The sequence below is a fragment of the Pleurodeles waltl genome, chromosome 1_1, assembly GCF_031143425.1.
Source record: "Pleurodeles waltl isolate 20211129_DDA chromosome 1_1, aPleWal1.hap1.20221129, whole genome shotgun sequence".
Classification (NCBI taxonomy): domain Eukaryota; kingdom Metazoa; phylum Chordata; class Amphibia; order Caudata; family Salamandridae; genus Pleurodeles; species Pleurodeles waltl.
The window spans coordinates 211,478,662-211,500,449 of NC_090436.1; the positions used below are offsets into that span (position 1 = coordinate 211,478,662).

At 48.3% G+C, this 21,788-nt stretch overlaps 1 protein-coding gene across 1 annotated transcript in view; it reads left to right on the forward strand.

The window, feature by feature from the left end:
• IL7R (interleukin 7 receptor) overlaps positions 1-21,788 on the forward strand; it is a 208,114-nt gene that overhangs the window by 67,114 nt on the left and 119,212 nt on the right. The window contains exon 5 of the mRNA XM_069233382.1: positions 13,375-13,549. Within this exon, the coding sequence (XP_069089483.1) occupies positions 13,375-13,549 (175 nt within the window). The remainder of the gene's footprint in view (positions 1-13,374; positions 13,550-21,788) is intronic.

Sequence of the window (21,788 nt, forward strand, 5' to 3'; positions counted from 1 at the left end):
ACAGTTTTCTAGGATTCTGTAATGCTTATTTCAGTAGTTCATTTGAGTACCTTTTAGGGTTATTCGCTAGCATGGTGGCATGTTCGAATCGTACACAGGTTTGGTCAAAGCAGTGGTGGAACTGAAGCATACTGCAGAGATACAGAAAGAATACTGTGAGTCTCACCATTAGTACTGAAAAAGAACAGAACAATGCTGAAAAAAGTAGTATGCACTGATGAGAGAACAATGCTTAAAAATGCCATTGAACTGACAAAATAAGGTTCTGTCAGTAGTGACCTATGTAATATACTTTAAATGGTTAACAATTTAGGATTGTTTATGCGTGAAAAAGTAACCTTAATGCCAGCTTGTCTGATCACAGTACCTAAATATTGAAGAGCAATATTAGGAGGAAGGGCTTTGTCTGTGGTTACAGCTCAGGCATGGAATAGATTGGTGATTTAAAAGGTTGACGCTTGAGAGTTGAACCTTTTACAATTTCACAACACTCATGAAACCCATTTATTTACATAGATCCTCCCTTGAACAATTGAGTAGGCGAGTTGGTGTATAGAGTGTATCAGTTTGTCAGTGCCAGGACACCTGTGGGTAATCTCGCACTCTATAAAATAATAAATAAATTAAATAAATACATAATTTAATCCAAATCTATGTATGTCCAAATGTTAGTAACTGTGAAAATGAACTTGACTGAGCCAGCTAAGTGTACCTTTATGCACAGCTATGTCCATATTATGCTGTCAAATATTGACTAATTAGATTAATGCACAACTAGATTCAGTCAATCAAGCAGTAGATTTGTAGAGCGCTTCTTGTCTTCTATGTCGGATGGGTGGTGTGTGGGTTAGAGAAATGGAAGCGGAATGGAGGTGTCTGGTGAGGTAACTGATGTTCAGGTGGTGGTTCAAGCAGACCGGTTCCGCAGTTGTGTTGGGCCTTGTATGCATGGGTCAGGAGCTTGAACTGGCATATTTTCTGTACAAGGAGCCTGTGGAGTTCCCTGAAGTAGGGAGTGGGTTCATCTAGCGAGATCCAGGACAAGTCTGGCTCCAGTGTTCTGGTGTTGGTGGTGTCTTCGGAGAGGGAGATGATGAGTTGATTGCATTTTAAGGCAAGTTTGTTTCTTTTTATTTCATTTGCATTCTTCAAACTGTATATGACTGTGAATAATTAGTACTCATATTAAGTTGCAAACATCAATGCATTTCAGTTAATGTGATACTCTTCAAGAGAAGAAAATTAATCTACACTCTGATTAAATAGTGAGGCCTCTGTTACATGGGCTTCATTGTAAGATGTAACATATATTGCATCTGATCCTATCAAATCTAACATTGCAGTGTTTGAAAGTGTGATAAACTGCACCTATTTCATGCATAGGCACAATGGGGCCTAATATGTGGATTTTGATGTTTACCACACAACACTCTGCATACTCTGTTATTTAATGGGCCCTTTTCTGGTGGTAAATTTTAGCAGGTTTAATCTGCAGAAATGCATCTGGAGAGAGGTTTTGTTAGCTGTATGATTATTCTAATGTAACCTCTGTCCCTAAATGTATTGTACAATCTTTCTTCCTGTTTTTAATATTCACCGGTTTTGGACACAATCCTCTTGTTTCAAATGAATTGAGATCACTGACGTTGCTTCTTTAGTGGCAGGAAACAGAAAAGGTTACACTAGAATTGGCTATTGTGGTTTCAGTACTTGATTGTAATTCTTTTCTATATATGATGACATGGAAACCCAATAATGAAATTCCTTTTCTTTGTATGTTAAGGGTATATCTAATTCTGTTGTACCATGTATTCAGTTCTTCTGTGTTCTGTTGTAATTTGTTTTCCATATCCTTTCCTGAAAGGAAAATATCAGGGATAAATCTAACATAAAGTAGTAATTTTCCTGTCCACTCAAGTCTATTCAAATCCTGCTTGAACATGTTTGCATAGGTTGTAGCTGTGTATTCTCCATCAATGTTCTTCTCAGTTAAAGAAGTATCCTTTTTGCCATGTAAAATAGTTGAACTGTAAAGTGAAGTGCAACAGTTGTATTAAGAACATTGTATTGGTGTCCAAAACCTCATGACTGTGTAAAAACCAATCATCTGCTCCCAAATCATCACGACAGGGAATGGCTTTTCCAGAACCTAAAAACATGAGACAAATTTTCTTGGAGATTGATGGCAACCCTAGTACTGAGGTATTAGGTCTGCCAGCCTGCCTCTTTCTCAGTCCAGTCTAGACTGCAAAGTACTTTACGTCTACACAGGCCTCTTGAGTTAACCCGATACCCCTTATACACATTGATGTTAGCATGAAAAAGAGTGGTCCTAAATTTAATTTTCTCAGTCTATCCACCACTGCATCCAAGCCGCCTAGCCAGAGCTGAAGTGGGCCAACAGTGCCAACATGGTGCCCTGGCCCTTCAAAGATGAAGCCCACCCTGAGTTTGCCCATTGTCGACTTTGAGGCAGCTTCTGCAGCCTGTTTCTTTAGACCCCCCACAACCACGAGTGACCAGGAGACAGAAGATTGATGCCTCAGGTCACCTCTGCACCAATGAGAAAAGAACCAAGGATGTCCCCACATCTCCCAGCCTCGTGAGACATGAGCCTACTTATTGGCTTGGTCAGACCGGACCCTTAGTCCATGCCAGTAAACTGTTTCAGCAGGTCCCTCTGCAACCATGAGGAACTGCATCACTGAACTTGATGCCAAAAGACATCACTGCATGCAAGCCCCACAGCCCTAGGAGAAGTGGACAGACATGCCTGAGAACTTCAAGGTTCAAGCCCCCTTGTTGGTTCCTTCTGTTGGAGGTGGCATGTTCTGGTTGGCTGAGGCGAGGTCCTAGTCAGACAGAACCTACCAGTCCCATCAGGGATGGGCGATTACACTTAGCTGTATGACCTGCGCTTACCCTTGGATGGCTTGCAACAGAGCAGCCAGGCTTGTCGCAGGGGCAATGTGTAAAGCAATGGCACATCACTTCCACACAACAAATACACTGAGCATCACAAAAGAGACTTCTCTCAAGGAATATGTAAATAAAGTTTGTATTCAACACACACATTAATTAACAAACATGAACATCATGTAAATCTGGGCATAAATCACATTTAGAAATAATATCACTAGCAGTATTATGCCCAACTGTGTTAAAACAACATTAGCAGAATGTACAAATGAGAAAAATAATTATTTCTGTCCCACCTCCCTCATGCAGTGCCAACAAGCTGTCAGCACCCTAGCGATTTCCCCAATTCAATGTCACACAATTCTAGGATACACCCTGGTTTACAACGATAGCAACAATTTGTACATAGAGAGAACAGCAATACTTTTAGGTAGTTCCATGGCCTAAACCGCACAGGTAAAACCCAATGTCAACCGTGAAAGTCCTCAGACCAAGAAACAACGTGTACGCCACACCTCTGTGTGGTGTAGTCAGTCACAAATGGTCACTCACACTCTCCGCACTGCTACGCGGTGCCACGGATATCAGGCAGGCTTGTATAACATGCACTCGCTCACACTCACTTCAAGCACCCTAATGCGGTGCACTGATATCTGGCAGGTTATTGGTCACTGCACTCGCAGACCCCCCCCTTGGCTCCAAACCTTCTTCCACTCTCCAACCAGTTCCTACTCCACACCCCTGCCCCATCACAAGCTGGAGATGGTAGCACCCTTTCCCCATATACTAAACCACTTGCGGCTGGATTTGTACTTATTTAAGATCCCAGGGGAAAGGTTGGGGGAAGCCAAGAGATAACGGCTGATCATGCAATATTCGAAAAATGGAAATCTGGCCACCATTTGGGGAGTTCACTCAAGGGTCTCTGCACCATACCTTCCAAGGAATGCCGCGGTCTGCCAACCACGTGGGAGGGTCACTCTGGGACACACGCTGTTCACAGTAGCTCCTAGCCCAGCCAGGTGCTGAAATATACAGATAGTTAACCAAATCCTCACCTCCCTAGTAGGAGGCACAACTTCTGTGGCGCAATGGCACAACAGATTCTTCTGGCAGTATGCACCATGTTCCTGTAAGTGTATCTATACAGTGGGGCACGGGGAGTTATACTGTATTGTGTCTTTGAAGTTGGGGGAGGTTCAGAGGGTTCCCCTTTGAACCACAGATGTCTCCCCTAAATTTCAGTCCTGTCTGCCATGGGGCTATGGAATGCGGATCTTAAGTTTTAGTGGGGCCATGATCTGGCTCCGAGAGGCCAAGTGTCAGAACCTCTCTCTTGAATCTATACAGCCAGGACCACAAATGGAAGAGGTCTTCGTTCCAGGTGCACGCCCAAGTTTTATAGTTGTCGCTGGGGAATGCACAGATCTGCTCCTCCATCCCCCAGTGTGGACTTGAGTCACAATAAAAGGCACACAAAGTATTTTAGGGCAGTGAAATGTCAACTTTCTAAACAATTATTTGACAAAGATTAATTTTCGCAAAACAACCTTTACCATAGAAAGGGGTTTGTCAAGACAAATCCAATGATAGTAAACAACATGAGGCTGCTCTGCTGCAATCCACTGTTGCAGCTAGGTGTAATTATAAAACTTCTCCCATGTTAACCTATGGGCAGAGCAGCTCTCCTATGCAGTGGAAACACACAGGGGTATTCTTCACTCTCTCGGCATACATGTCCTTGCGGACATACAAACCTGCATTGGCAGGCTGGACACATTTTAAAAAGCACCATGTAGGAGGTTGGCATGGTTTGTACTGGGTACCTTGGGTACTTACACCTTATACCAGGTCCAGTTATCCCTTATTAATGAAGTAGTAGTGTTCTAGCAGCTTAGGCTGATAGAGGTAGCTATAGCAGAGCAGCTTAGGCTGAACTAGGAGACATGCAAAGCTCATGCAATACCACTTATAGTTACACAGTACTTATACACAAGTAAAGACAATACTCAGTGTTACCAAAATAAAGGTATGAATTTGGGTGACACAGTACCAAAAATATCTTAGAGACAACACTCCTTCTGGAGGTAAGTATTATGCACAATATATACACTAGACACCAAAATTAGACAAGTAAATAGTCATAGAACAATGCAAACAGTAGGAAATCCTATAGAATGCAATGGGAGAAAATAGGTCTAGGTGCAACAAAAACCATATACTAAAGAAGTGGAATGTGAATCACAAATTCCCCCCTAGACAAGTGTAGTGTGTGCAGAATCGCTGGGAAAGTAAGAATAGAGTAAAGGTAAGTAAATTACCCCACCCCAGAGCCCAGAAAAGCAGGAGTAAAGTACTGCAAGTTTCCTTAGAACACACTATACCTCGTTTTGGGGATTTTGCAGCAGCCAACCAAGTCTGCAAAGAACAACTGCTGGATTATTGGACCTGAAGACCTGCAAAGGAAGGGGACCAAGTCCAGAAGTTGAAAGAAGTTCCAGGAAGGTCAGGAGCCCCTGCCAACCCAGAAGAGGGTGCAAAAGAAGAGTCCCTGGTTAGTTGAAGACTGCAGGAATGCACCCTAGGAAGATGCCAGTGGGCTCCTGCATGATGCAAAAGATGGTCTATGGTGGGAAGATCGTTGCAGATGAGATTTCGTATTGGAAGGTGCCAACAAGCCTTGGCTACGACACAAGAGCATTTTTCATCAAAATGGCACTGGATGGACTCAGGAGGGACCTGGGGGCCTCAACTCTGTGTGAGGAGGAAGAGGGGGCTCTCAGTACTTTAGGGAGCCCTCAGGATGCCAGCCAGCACCCCCAGAAACCACAGGATCCGGGTTCAAAGGAGGTGCAAACCGTGGTGGATGCAGCACAACTAAAGAAGGTCCCACGCCACCAGAGAACAACTCAGCTAGTTGAGCGTCGCAGGGTGGAGTGCTGGGGACCTGGGCCAGGCTGTGCAGGAAGGAATTTTGCAAAGAGTGTACAGAAGCCTCAGGAGGTGAAGAAGACACAATACACAGGGGTACTGTCGTTCTTGGGGAAAGCAATGTCTTACCTCCACCAAACTGCATCAGCAGGACCTCAGGACAGTCTATGTCGATGATGTTCACCCTCTTTGTCCTTAGGAGCATGCTCGTCATTGTGAGAGGAGTCCCAGGGCACAGGTCGTTGTCTTGGAAGGTTCCTGCTTGGAGCAGGGGAGTGACTCTGTCACTCCACTGGAGATTTATTTGGTTCTTCTGGTGCAGGATGAAGACAGGGAGTCCCCAGAGCGTGCACACCATGGAAACTGTTGCAGTTGCTGACTTGGAGCTGAGGTTGCTGAAGAAAGGTGTCTCTTGTAGACACTTTGTTGCAGCTACAGCGTTTCTTGGAGCAGCTGTGTTTGATCCGAGGTCAGAACAGTCTGAAGTTATTGCAGAGGAGTCCTGAAGGAAACTTGCAAGGAGAATCTGAAGAGAACCCACAGGAGAGACCCTAAATTAGGGTTAGTTTTAGGGGTGGGGTGGGGGGTTGGGTATTTTTAGTATTTGGGGTGGGGGTCGGGGTGGTTTAGGTTTTTAGGGGTGGGGTGGGGGATTGGGGTGGTTTAAGTTTTAGGGGTGGGGTTGAGGTGGTTTTAGGTTTTAGGGGCGGGTGAGGGATTCTGGTAATTTTAGGTGTGGGTGTTGGGGTGGTTTTAGGTTTTAGGGGTGGGTTGGGGTCGGTAATTTTAGGGGTGGGGTGGGGGACTGGGGGGGTTTTAGGTTTTAGGGGCGGGGTGGGGGCTCGGGGTAGTTTTAGGGGCGGGGTGTTGCTGTGGTTTTTGGTTTTATGGGTGGGGTTGGGGTAGTTTAGGTTTTAGGGATGGGGTGGGGGTTGGGGTTGTTTTAGGGGTGGGGGTTGGGGTAGTTTTAGGTTTTAGGGGTGGGTTGGGGGGTCGGGTAATTTTAGGGGCGGGGTGGGGGGCTCAGGGTAGTTTTAGGGGTGGGTGGTTTTAGGTTTTAGGGGTGGGGTTGGGGTAGTTTAGGTTTTAGGGATGGGGTGGGGGTTGTTTTAGGGGCGGGGTGTGGGGGTTGGGGTGGTTTTAGGTTTTAGGGGCAGGGTGGGGGTCGCGGTAATTTTAGGGACGAGGTGGGGGTTGGGGTCGTTTTAGGGGCAAGAGTGGGGGGTTGGTGTGGTTTTATGGGAGGGGGTGGGGGAGTTGCGGTAATTTTTAAGGGTGGGGGCCAGGGGGGACGCATGCTGGAACCATGCATGCCGATTACTAATGCCTTTACCAGGAATGCCTTTACAACAAAAAATCGTTGTTAAGGCATTCATGGTAAAGGCATTAGTGGTAACAACGCGGTCATTGTTCCGACCTCGTTGTTCAGGAATGCATTGTTCCAGCATGCATTGTTCCAACATACAATCACATGGAATTGGCTCTCCCAATACCAGATTTGGAATTGGGGGACAATTCCATGATCTTAGACATGTTGCATGGCCATATTCGGAGTTACCATTGTGAAGCTACATATAGGTATTAACCTAGATGTAGTGCAGGCGTGTAATGGTATCCCCACACTCACAAAGTCTGGGGAAATGGCCCTGAACTATGTGGGGGCAATTTTGCTAGTGCAAAGGGTTCCCTCAAAATTAGTACCTTTGCAACTAACCTTCAGCAAGTGAAGGTTAGACATATAGGTGACTTATAAGTTACTTAAGTGCAGTGAAAATGGCTGTGAAATAGTGTGTGCACTATTTCTCCCAGGCTGCAATGGCAGTCCTGTGTAAGGGTTTGTCTGAGCTCCCTATGGGTGGCAAAAGAAATGCTGTAGCCCATATGGATCTCCTGGAACCCCAATGCCCTGGGTACCTAGGTACCATATACTAGGGACTTATAAGGGGGGGTCCAGTATGCCAATTTAAATTGGCAAATTAAGTCACCGGCCTACAGTGACAAATTTAAAAGCAGAGGGAGCATAATCACTGAGGTTCTGGTTAGCAGAGCCTCAGTGACACAGTTAGGCACTACACAGGCATACACATTAGGCCATAAATTATGAGCACTGGGGTCCTGACTAGCAGGATCCCAGGGAGACAGGCAAAACACACTGACATATAGGTTTTTTATCTATGAGCACTGGGGTCCTGGCTAGCAGGATACCAGTGACACAGTAAAAACACACTGACACACACTCACAAACAGGCCAAAATTGGGGGTAACCATGGTAGAAAGAGGCTACTTTCTCACACACCAAAGGTGCAAGTGCGCACACAGACCTGCTAAGTCAGGCGAGTTACATGTTTAAAGCACCATAGGTGCAAGTACACACACCTAGGCCAGCGCCACTTCCCAACACAGGTGGGAAGGCACGCATGCACTTTCTCAATATACTAACAGTGGGAAGAAGCCTAGGGCCCTAAGGCCACTATGGAGGAACCAGCAAAACCTACCAGAAAAAGCAAAACAGTTTGGGGAAACACCACCTCAGCATGTCAGGACAAACAGCCGCGGACTGGTCTTCCAGTCCTAAATTGCAGCAACTTTCCAACCGGACTTTTCCCCATTAAAGTGAATGGGACAGCTGACGCCAAAGCACACCTCTGCACCTGGACGTATCAGAGCCTCCCGAGGTGACTTGTTGGAGTTGCCTTGGACTATGCCCCTTACTCACCTTAAGTCCTGGAGAACAGTCCCGTAAGTTGCTGTGTAGGGCCCAAAACCAGTACATGTTTTCCCCCCAAAGGATGACATTACCACGCCCCAAAAATGCACTGTCAACTTTTGAAAACTGTAAAAAAGAAATATCTTGAAAAGTACTCACCTGATTCCGGTGATCTTGGTATCTGAATTTATATAAAAATATGTGTTATTTTCATAAATTGGTGTTGGATTTCTTTATTGAGTGTGTGTCTTTCTTGCTGTACGAGTGTGTGACTTCCATGCTTAGTACTACCCTCTGATATACCTAACTGCCTGACCACACTACCAAAAAAGAAAGCATTTGGAATGTCACTTGTCCCTCTGTGATACCTATGGGGATTGCTTGGACTCTTTGCACAGTGTACCTCACTTTGGATCACTATATAAAGAGCCAGCTTCCTACAACTCTGAATATCGACTCCAGAATATTGAGGGGACACAATATTGAGGATAAGATATTGAAAACAAATATCAACATGTAAGTATGTCTACGTTTTCTCTGCTTTACTTCACATATATGTACTTATGCAGTACATTATATTCAAGGTACATAGCTGTGGAGAGGATTAGTAAATCTGTAATTTTCGATGTGCACTTATCTCTCAGTAATTTGCCCCTCTATATTCCAACCTCGATATATTCTGGGGATTGATATTCAGTGGTAGAATTGATTAAACCAAAACTCAAGACAGACACAAATGAGCAGGTACAGAGCTCTTGTTGTGGAAAGACCTTGAGAAAAACATACAATGGGGGTATATTTGAAAGGCTGACCTCACTTAATCTGCAGTTTTTGTTTGGCTATCCCAACTTCAAAATGAGGCTACACGTACTTGAACAGTCGGGCTAAATGTGCAGTAGACAGCACTACAATGCATAATGTGTGTACTGTTAAAATGCATGTCAATGTGCAATAATGCAAAGGCTTTGGTAGCACTTTAGGTAGGTATAGAAAACGACTTAATGTATTAATACAAATAGACATAAAATACTTCCTCATCGGTTAGCATAATAAGAATGGGAAGGCATACAATTCAGTGGTCTCAATTCCATCCACCCGGGTTTCCTATTCCATTCTACTTATGGTTATCATACACCAAAGATGAGAGTGAGTCAGGCAGGCATTCATCTAGAATCATATTTTTCCTGCCAAGGACCGTAAAGATTTCTGCACTTGAGCGGTCATCTGCTCATTCCACCATTGGTGCCTTGTAAGCCTGCCTATGTGCGAGAACAAGGCCTAGAGGAAGAACAGGCTTTGCATATATGTTGCTGTATAAAGGGGCCATGTAGGGTTTTGCTGGGTATCTGCCAAAAGCTGACAGATGCCCCACCCACCAAACTCGCAGTCTCTCCTCTATTAAGAGTCAGAAAGGCACCACGTTTTCCACTGTGGATCCTTAACTAGCTCTGCAGGGGAAAACCTTTGGCTAATGGCCTACCACCAGGGAGCTGTCAGCTATTGTGCATTAGCAGGCCCACCCTATTTAGGGATGTCCTTCTCATACACACGTTTCCTGTTGAAGATTAAAATGCAAAGCTTTCCAGCCTTGAAGAGGAAACAGCAGAAGGTACTCCCACATGCTGGAAGAAAGCAGCCAGCATGTAAGGGCCATTTACATTTTTGTTTTGCTGGAATAAACCTCAACTTGATGTGTTTATTTATGTAAAAAAAAATAGAATAAAATGGCAGCTGTTAAACATGCAAGCAGCTGGCAGACATTTCAGTTTTGCAAAAAGTGCTAAAGCTACACCATGGCCAGCTCTGATGTTAGCTTTGTTGTGAATACCCCAAGGTATTTGAATCCCACTGGCCAGTTTGGATGCCCATCCATCAATTCCATTCTCAGCTGAACCAGAAAAGTGTTGTATTTGAACCAATTCATTCGGTGATTGGAATACTCCTTGTACTGATCCAATAGGTACATTGCTTGGAGGCCACGGATCTGTGAATCCCAGTAATAAAGAAGAAGGTTAGCCCCATGAAGTCAGGCCCTATTTTCCATGCACAGTGTCCACTCAAATCCTTGGATAAGCATCAATGTTTAGTGCGTGGATAAATAGCCAACGCATATAGCAGGGGTGATAAGAGGCACCTTTGCCTAGTACTCCATTCCAAGGGAAACAGGTCAGAATGTATACCATTGACCCAGAATCTATCCACAGGTGTCACATAGAAAGCCTGACAGACTCCAGAAATTAAGACCAAAGCATGTATTGGATAAGAGGGCAATTAAAAGCCCCATGAGATTGTGTCCGGGGCTTTTTCAAAATCAATTAATAAATGTGCCAGGGATCCTGTAAGGTGATGGGATGTTTCCAAAGCTTTGAGTAAACACTTAATGTGACATGCAGAGCACCCTTGCATGAAGTCACTGATGAGCATGGATCAGGATCCCTTTGGCATAGGTAACACGGTTTCCCATGACTTTGGCAAACTCCTTAACCTTCACAATTATAAGAGAGAATAGCTTACAGTATAAATAACAGTGTGCCATCTAACAGAAAGGTTTCAATCATTGTATGAGATTATGTTATCAGTATAGGTGACAGCCATTTAAATAATTTAACTGGAAAAAGCTGAACCTCAGGAATTTTCCAAACTGAAGGTGGCCGAGGATCCCCCTCCCTCAAAGTCCTTCACTGTAATTTGGCCTTCAAACAAGTTTCTGCCTTCCAGTGTCACCCTGTTGCAAGGAAGACTGTTAATAAATGTCCTCAGTGTTCCCTCAGAGGAAGGTAGACCGGAGTTATACAGAATCTAGTATAAGTTGGATATATTCCCTAGTGTTGAGCTAAAGTAAACCGATGCAACTTTTGTTCCATTCATATGCCAACTATGGTCTTACCTATTTTTAAGTCAATAAAGAAGCTGAGTATCCTTCTTACCATAATCATAAGCCCAGCACAGTGAGACCATCATGATTCCCCTGGCCTATCCCAGTAAATTCTATTTCAAAACCAATTTAGCCTGTTCCAAGTTGTAGAGCACTACCTGTTTGTCTTGGTATTTGGCATCAATGTCAAGCATGCAGACCCTTACTTACGCCATTTCCTCAGGATTATCCTTCTTTGAATAGGATATACATTCTATGGCCCTTACCTAAGCACTGGCATGAATGCATCCCCTGACACAATGCAGAGCCTACTGATCCATTGTTAGATTGAAAGTAAAGGTCTGCCTCTTACTTAAGATAGTTGATGAAGGCTTTATCTGCCAACCACCAAGCATCAAGGAGCTTCATTCTACTGTTGCATCAAATCAAGACTACACACCCAAGTCTTTAGGTGTGACTACCCAGTGGCAAGTGGCCTCAGAGGTTTTAGAAGTTTCACTGGATTTGAAGAGGACCTTCAGTTTTGCAGCTACTAGGAGTATATTATGAAGCTTTATTCATGAAATAGGAATCATACAGGATCTGTTCCCAGTTTCAAGCTGACATGTGTTGTGGACTATAAACTAGAGAAGCTGTACAAGCAACACCCTTGGAGGTGGCCACTGAAGGACTCCACTTTGGCAGTGTCAGCCATAACATATATTTCTTTGTCAACCATAAAACAGGCGGACAAATCATCATCTGGCACCTAGTTGTGAATACAAGTGTTTAGGAACCTTTTTGGTTAGTACCCTTCTGCCCCTTCAGAAATGCCCACAAATCAGGGATTGTTTCACCTTATGGCCCCTTCAGTATCTACAACCCGCTTCTTGAGTGGTGGTTAAAGCCAAATCTGTGACTTTAAATTCTCTAACCAATTCTGAAAGAACACACATTAGAGACATTGTCGGATTATAGTCAAATATACTTGTCTCATCAGATGAAGGTTTTCTCAGATTTGTTTGAGGGACAGATTTATTTATATTGAACAGAGCACAAGACTACTGTTATTCTCTGCTCTTACTTCAGCCTAGAATACATGTAGTTTCTTTCATGCAGCCCTCAGCAGCAGTGCTACATCCATTCCCACCAAACCAATCATGGTCTTGAGTGCTGAATGGGTTATTACTTGCAGATCTCTAGCCTAGCATCTGGCCTTCACTCCTGGGACCTTGGTGGCAGTCTTTGGAAAGTGACACAGCGGTCTGCACATTTATTGAGGCACTGTCACACCCTTGTGACTACACTACAGTCTGGGCAGCAATTTTTGGCCTCCAAACGAGGTCCCTAGACTGTGGATGGCTTTCTAGACCAAACCCACCATGCCGAACAGACCTGCACTGTAGATGAGGTACCAGCAAGCCCTGATGCAATATCACAGTTCTGCAAATGTTTACTATTTGACTCCAACTCATACCTCTTTCTATCACAACCCTACACTTTCTGCCTCTTTATTTCACTCTGGCAGGTGTTTTTTACATCTGCCTTCTCCTTTCCTTACTGCTTTGATATATTTCTGTTTCTTCTTTGTTTTTCTCCCTTTTCTTCCTTTCGGTCTCTTGTTTTGGTTCGAGTATGACGATAACAAAAATAACCCAGGGTGCACAAATGAGAGTTGGTGCCCGCCCACCTGCACAAATATAACAGAGACCAAGCTGAGGTACAATGAATGGCACATGTAACCTGTTGAAATCCAGTGTATTAATTAAATGGGTTGTGCAGCAAATGAGATATTAAAGCATGTGTTTTCGAGTCTACTAATTGCAGCATACAACAAACAAAATGCGGACTAAATGGGGGTAATAATCAATTTTGGAAGCATAATGTTTCCCACGATTCTGTCTGCTTGAATTTCTCAAACTAAACCCTTCAACTCATTTAAAACTCCTCCCTTTCATTTTAGCTTGAAGAGATCTCTTTTCTTCAATATCGTTTACTCGAACAAAAGTTGTCACGAGGTGCAAAGTATGAGGTTAAAGTTCGCTCCAAGCCACATGGGGATTACTTTAAGGGCAGTTGGAGTGACTGGAGTAAATCTCAGTACTTCGAAACCAGTGAAGGGGTCCCAGCACACAAAGGTATAGTATATGTTGTTTTTCCGCATTTGTATGCTCTTCAATGGTTGTAAGTGCGATATTGCAACAGGTCCCACCAAACCACAATTGTCGAGGGCGACAAAATGGATAGCAGATCTGAAAAGGTAAAAAAAAAAAAAGCAAATAAGAATATCCACCTCGGCAAGAATGTATATTTAAATATTACACAGCCGGCCTTAACGACTTTGCTATTATGGTGAAGACACTTCAAAAAGTGTTTTAGTTTGCTTATAGCACTGGTGATGTTTGACAAATCTGTACCGTGTTATCCAATCAAATAGCATAAGTTTCTAAGTTTAGGCATGTCAAGCTTTGTGCAAATCTGTTAAAAAGTTAAGTGTTCAGCGTAGGAGTAGTTGCTTTTTCCTACCCAAATAGCCCCGAAAGGAATTCCGCCAAATTTAGCGCGAAACTAGAATTTTAATTAAAAGAGTGCCGTACGTAGCTTGATGTGGTTAAACATGTTCAGTAGCTCTTTCAAAATGTCCGTTACAAATAGGCGACAGATATTGTATTGTATTGTAATAGTATTTATCTAGTGCTTACTACCCCTGACGAGGCTTCGAAGAGCTTTTCGGCGAGTAGCAGGCTACTTTGGAACCCAACAAGAATTAGTGATGGATTATTATCCGGAAATATGAGTACAGTTTTAGTATTATTATGAGTTAATTTGAGCCGCGGATATGAGAGTTTGTTAGATTGACTGGATTAATGGAGGGGTGGAGGAGGAAAGAAATCCAAAGTGTTAATTGGGAGTATATCCCTCATTTACCCATCCCAAAGGCTTGGGATGAGTAAAAGGGGATGGAGGAATTAAGAGTCTGTGGAAAGGTTTGGGAGATCATAGTAGCAGGGTGAGATAAAGAGGGAGAATTTAGTAGGGTTGTAGGTTCACTGCGAGCGGACTTCTGTTCCTTTTTGCGTGTTTGCTTTGCGCTTATGGTGGCCGTGGGCTCCCTCAAGTGAAGCTGTTTTACTTTTCAGTTTATGTGGCAAAAAAAGCCCGGTTAGGAGTTTACAAGGCTAATAGCTTTAACAGGAGTAACTGGTAATCTCAGCAGAGTTGAAATTATCACTAGAGGAATTACCACTTCTGAGATTACCACTACTGGGATTACCACTACTGTGACTGCTACCTCTGAGATTACCACTACCGTGATTGCTACCACTGAGATTACCACTGCAGGGATTACCACTGTTGAGATTACCACTTCTGAGATTACCACTACATTGAGTAAAATAGATTCAAGAGTAAGTGTACTGGCCATATGCTAACCTACACCTTAAAACACCACTACTGTGATTACTACTGCTGAAATTATCACTGCAGGCATTACCACTTCTGAGATTACCACTACACTGAGTAAATCAGATTCAAGAGTAAGTGTACTGACCCTATGCTAACCTACACCTTAAAATGAAACCTTACTTTATAGCTACCCACCACCCTATCTTTATGGCCATACAGTGCCCTCTCCTTAACCCAGTGGTTATATTGCGCCGGGGCGTGCCAGTGGGCCCACCAGTACAGATTTTGGAGAACCAGGACTCTTTCACTTTGTCCCATGGTGGTCCTATTGGTCTTAACAATGCATGGGCCTGCGCTGTCCATTAGTCCCACCCAGGCCCAGGCATAGACATGACTGTAGCATTCTCAAGTGGCAGGGACACCAAGCGCTTCATTTTACTGCATCCATTCTTATTTTAAACCATTCTTTGCCCAGGCAAAGACAAACTTTCACTTTCATAAAATAATATTTTGTACCCTGTAACAAGTCCAGCATTTCAGGATGTTTATTGAGTATTTTCCTGTTCTTTGTCCATTTACACAGGCATGCTATCAGTTTTAGATGGACCAGCCCCTTTGATATTTTAGTAGATGCTGCTTTGTTTCACTCTTTGCCTTTTTTTTCGGTAGAACACTAAAAATGTGCTCCCATGACATCGACCCTGTTACATGGATGTTTGCACTTTTGCAGTTACATGGATAATTGCACTTTTGCCAATAAGTTTCACTGCAAGTGGACTTCTGTTTCCTTTTGTGTGTTTGCTTTGTGCTCATGGTGGCCATCGGCTCGCTTATGTGAAACTGTTTTACTTTTCAGTTTATGTGGCAAGTAAAGTCCGTTAGGAGTTTACAATGCTAATAGCTTTAACTCGAGTAAATGCGAGACCCATTGCACTGCAAAAGCTTGTTTTATGTTTACCACCAATTGCTAGGTCCTTTGAGACACCAAATTTTCAAATCCTCCAAGTATAATGAATTTCAAAATGAAAAAATCCCATTGAAAGAGGGAGCATTTTTTCCCTTCATCCAATGCAGGATTCACTGACTGAAAGCTTTGAGTTGGCCATTTTACAGCAGCTCCAAGACAATGACAGTCATTGTTAGAAATTGGGTTTTTGGTTGGCAGTCAGGTTGCCCTCTGTCCAAGCAAGAACCCTCAATCGAGTCAGGGTAAGTCACACACAATCCAAATTATCCTGTGCCCACACTCTGGTAGCTTGGCACGAGCAGTCAGGCTTAACTTAGAAGGCAATGTGTAAAGTATTTGTGCAAGAAATCATACAATAACACCATATCGCACACAAAAATACACCACACAGTGTTTAGAAAAATATATAATATTTATCTGGATAATTGCAGGTCAAAATGAATAAAGATGCAATGTGAAATTGTAAAGATATCACTGAAAAGTGATATTAAGGCCCTCATTCTGACCCTGGCGGTCGGTGATAAAGCGGCGGCCAAGCCGCCAACAGGCCGGCGGTCTAAAATATGCAATTCTGACCCTGGCGGGAACCGCCAACACAGCCCGCCAACTTAACACTCCGACCGCCACAGCGGTACAAACAAACAGCGCGGCGGTTCCCGCCAACAGCCCGGCGGCAGACAAAGTACCGCCCACCCTATTACGACCCACCAATCTGCCACCTTTTCCGGGGCGGGAGCACCGCCGATAAGAACACGGCGGAAACAGACTACGAACGGGAAAACGCTCACCTCTACGCACTCCACGCGAGATTCCGGCAGTATGGAGCCAGAGTTGCAGGTCATCCCCGCACTCCTATTCCTCCTCATATACCAGGAGCACGCCCGGCGGCGCGGAAGACATCGGTGAGTACGGCACCTACGACACAGGGGAGGGAAAAGATTACCGGCACACACCCACCCACCCACACCCACTACAACACACACATCAATGCATTCCCACAGATCACTGTCACAACCCACAAACCACCCCCCTCCGAAATAATGCAAAGACCAAAAGAAGAGATCATAAACGGGCAGATATATTGAAATATGTACACCATTAATCCCAATAAATAAATAAACTATGTACAAAATATATACAGCTACTAAATGTAGTCCAACCACTGTCCGTGGATCACAGGGGTCCTGTGCAAAGGGGCAAGGCCCAGTCCCACGACAAGAACTCCACGGAGAGAACACTGCAGGGGCATCAGAAAGAAAATAGGACAGGCACCTCAGGGGGAAGGGAAGGGGGGGCACCTCAGCCACTTGAGTACACGACGCCAGATCCACGAGGGGACTCCATGACCACTGGCCCATCCTGGGGAGAGCAAAGCCACAGTCCAAACAGTCCATACAGTGGGTGGCCTGCCCACTGGGCCATCCTGGGGAGAGCAAAGCCACAGTCCAAACAGTCCATACAGTGGGTGGCCTGCCCACTGGGCCATCCTGGGGAGAGGAAAGCCACAGTCCATACAGTCCATACAGTGGGTGGCCTGCCCACTGGGCCATCCTGGGGAGAGCAAAGCCACAGTCCAAACAGTCCATACAGTGGGTGGCCTGCCCACTGGGCCATCCTGGGGAGAGCAAAGCCACAGTCCATACAGTCCATACAGTGGGTGGCCTGCCCACTGGGCCATCCTGGGGAGAGCAAAGCCACAGTCCATACAGTCCATACAGTGGGTGGCCTGCCCACTGGGCCATCCTGGGGAGAGCAAAGCCACAGTCCATACAGTCCATACAGTGGGTGGCCTGCCCACTGGACCATCCTGGGGAGAGCAAAGCCACAGTCCATACAGTCCATACAGTGGGTGGCCTGCCCACTGGGCCATCCTGGGGAGAGCAAAGCCACAGTCCATACAGTGGGTGGCCTGCCCACTGGGCCATCCTGGGGAGAGCAAAGCCACAGTCCAAACAGTCCATACAGTGGGTGGCCTGCCCACTGGGCCATCCTGGGGAGAGCAAAGCCACAGTCCATACAGTCCATACAGTGGGTGGCCTGCCCACTGGGCCATCCTGGGGAGAGCAAAGCCACAGTCCATACAGTCCATACAGTGGGTGGGCTGCCCACTGGGCCATCCTGGGGAGAGCAAAGCCACAGTCCAAACAGTCCATACAGTGGGTGGGCTGCCCACTGGGCCATCCTGGGGAGAGCAAAGCCACAGTCCATACAGTCCATACAGTGGGTGGCCTGCCCACTGGGCCATCCTGGGGAGAGCAAAGCCACAGTCCATACAGTCCATACAGTGGGTGGCCTGCCCACTGGGCCATCCTGGGGAGAGCAAAGCCACAGTCCATACAGTCCATAACAGACCCCACTGCCACTGGAGGAGGCAAGTTGGCCAGAGGACATCCTGCAGCCCTGCCCGAGATAGATCCTGCCCTGCCACGTCTGCCAAAGGGCCAGCGGTTCTTGCCCTGAAGGGCCCAGTTCAGCGGTTCTTGAGACGGCGGGGCCCAGTTCAGCGGTTCTTGAGACGGCGGGGCCCAGTTCAGCGGTTCTTGAGACGGCGGGGCCCAGTTCAGCGGTTCTTGAGACGGCGGGGCCCAGTTCAGCGGTTCTTGCCTTGAAGGGCCCAGTTCAGCGGTTCTTGAGACGGCGGGGCCCAGTTCAGCGGTTCTTGAGACGGCGGGGCCCAGTTCAGCGGTTCTTGCCTTGAAGGGCCCAGTTCAGCGGTTCTTGAGACGGCGGGGCACAGTTCAGCGGTTCTTGAGACGGCGGGGCCCAGTTCAGCGGTTCTTGAGACGGCGGGGCCCAGTTCAGCGGTTCTTGCCTTGAAGGGCCCAGTTCAGCGGTTCTTGAGACCGCGGGGCCCAGTTCAGCGGTTCTTGAGACGGCGGGGCCCAGTTCAGCGGTTCTTGAGACGGCGGGGCCCAGTTCAGCGGTTCTTGCCTGGAAGGGCCCAGTTCAGCGGTTCTTGAGACGGCGGGGCCCAGTTCAGCGGTTCTTGAGACGGCGGGGCCCAGTTCAGCGGTTCTTGAGACGGCGGGGCCCAGTTCAGCGGTTCTTGCCTTGAAGGGCCCAGTTCAGCGGTTCTTGAGACGGCGGACGGTCTATGGCCAACTGCTAATTGCCTGGTGGTGCCCTCCTGGGCAGCGGGGATGGTGCTCCTTCACTGCCCACCTGGGCTGTGGGTGGTGGGGCCCTCCTGGCCAGCTGGGCTGGGTTCTCCCTGGGCAGCGGCTATGGGGGTGGTGGGCTCTCCCGGGGCAGCTGTGCCGGTTCCTCCCGGGGCAGCGGCTATGGGGGTTGTGGGCTCCTCCTGGGCAGCAGGCCTGCTGCCTGACCTCTCCAACTTGCTGCCCTTGCCCTCCTTAGTCGTCGGCCTGTGGCCCTTTCCTCCCTTTGGAGCTGTGGCTGGTGACTGTCTCTGGGTGGTGTCCGGGGGGGATGTAGAAGGCGGGCTCCTGCGGCGCCCCTTCCGCCTTCTGCTCCTCTTCCCAGGGGGTGGGCTGGCTGTCCCCTTGCTGCTGGGCGAAGATCCAGACATGCGGGCTGGCGGGCTCCAATACCCCTGCACCCTTGTCAAGGGGGCTGCAGGGCTGGTGGTGGCTGAGGTGCTCTTCTTACCCCGACGAGAAGGAGGGGGGGGCTCAGGGTCAGGAAAGAAGTTAGTAGTGGCGAGGAAGAGCTTCTTGGGACAATGGAGAGTGGTAGGTACAGTGGGAATGGGAGTGGAGGGAGAGGATGTGGTTGTAGGTGAGTCACGTTTGCTGTCTTTGGGTGCAGGTGCAGGAGGGATAGGCTGTCGTGAGGTGGATGGCTGTTGGGTGGGTGGGTGGCTGCGTTTGTGTGGTGTGGAAGAGGGGGTGACAGACACAGTGGGAGAGGACACAGGGGACGTGTAAATGGCAGTGGGGGTGGTGACTGCACGTGTGCGGACTGGAGTGGAGGGTGTGCTGGTGATGGAAACACTGGCTGATGGTGAGGTGAATGGAGGTGTGAGTGTAGACGTCACAGGGAGGGAGGAGGGAGACGAGGAGGTGGGGGTCACAGAGGTGGTAGTGACTGTTGGCATGTCTGCATCGGAATGTTGCGTGTGTGAATGTCTGCGTGATCTGTGGTGCTTATGTTTGGATGAGCTTCTCTTGGGTGTTGAGGTGTGTGCAGGCTGGTCTGATGGTGTGGGTGGGACAGGCAGAGGAACAGGAGACTGGGAGGAGGGAGTTAGTAGAGGCAGGCAGGAGACAGGGACAATGGCTGCCGTCAGTGCTGAGGCCAGAGCCTGGAACGATCGCTGATGGGCAGCCTGACCCGAATGAATGCCCTCCAGGTACGCATTGCTGCGATGAACCTCCCTCTCCACCCCCTGGATGGCATTCAAAAGGGTAGTCTGCCCAACAATGAGCGTTCGGAGGAGGTCAATGACCTCCTCACTGAGGGCAGCGGGGGTAACAGGGGCAGGGCCTGAGGTGCCTGGGGCGAAGGAGATGCCCGGCTTCCTGGCAGAGCGGGCACGGGGCGAACGCGGAGGGGCTGCTGGGAGGGCGGAGATGGTGCGCTGGGTGGCGGCTGTACCTGTAATGGCGGGGGGCACGGATGGTGCCACCCCCGCATGGGAGCCCCCTTCCGAGGACGTGTCCGTGTCGCTGCAGGCTCCAGTCGTCCCCGTCGTGGAGCTCCCCTCGCCCTCCGTCTCACTGGTCCAGTCTGACTCTGTGGCATGGCCCTCCTGGGCCATGTGAGATGCAGCTCCCTCCTGCCCCGATGCCACTTCTCCTCCGCCTGATGATGCTGATGCACACAAGCACAGAAAGACAAACAAAAAGGGGGGGGGAGAGAGAAATAAAGGGATATTGAGTACATGGATCTCCGGTACAGTTAGCGGACATGACAGACACAGATGCCCCCTGCACTAAGTTGCGCACTTGGGGTACGCTACGCATTCCGTGGAACATGGCCTACACGCCTAGAGTTGACAACTGCACCCATGGATGACACGGCCCAGGGATGGCTGTACTGACAAACTACTGAGGGTGGTGGCTGGGGACACAGGGGCTTACGGGGGTGCCCAGCCTACAGATATCGCCCTGGCCTAGGGGGACCCCCAGCCCTCCTCCCCCACCCAGACACCTCCACTGCGCGACAACAGAGTAGATAATGCTTGTACTCACCCCCTTGTGTCTGCTGTGCTGCCCTCACGCGCCCATCCAATTCAGGGTAGGCCACCGCCAGGATCCGGAACATCAGGGGGCTCAGTTGACGGCAGGCACCCCGCCTACGTTGGGAGGCCATCCCCAGCAGAGACTCGGCGGTCTTCTTGGTCCCGCGGCGGATGTCCTCCCACCTCTTGCGGCAGTGGGTGCCCCGTCGATGGTGGACCCCCAGGGCCCGGACTTCCTTGGCGATGGCACGCCAAATCCCGATCTTCTCATGGGCGCGGACCTATGTGACACGTACAGGGAGGGAGAAATACCACGTTCAAGTTTCTCAGCATCGCCCCCCATCCCCGCCAGGCCCCCCGCCATGCCCAACATGCCCCCCATCCCCGCCAGGCCCCGCGCCATGCCCAACATGCCCCCCATCCCCGCCAGGCCCCCCGCCATGCCCAACATGCCCCCCATCCCCGCCATGCCCCCCGCCATGCCCAACATGCCCCCCATCCCCGCCAGGCCCCCCGCCATGCCCCCCGCCATGCCCAACATGCCCCCCATCCCCGCCAGGCCCCCCGCCAGGCCCAACATGCCCCCCATCCCCGCCAGGCCCCCCGCCATGCCCAACATGCCCCCCATCCCCGCCAGGCCCCCCGCCATGCCCAACATGCCCCCCATCCCCGCCAGGCCCCCCGCCATGCCCCCCGCCATGCCCAACATGCCCCCCATCCCCGCCAGGCCCCCCGCCATGCCCCCCGCCATGCCCAACATGCCCCCCATCCCCGCCAGGCCCCCCGCCATGCCCCCCGCCATGCCCAACATGCCCCCCATCCCCGCCAGGCCCCCCGCCAGGCTCCCCGCCAGGCCCCCCGC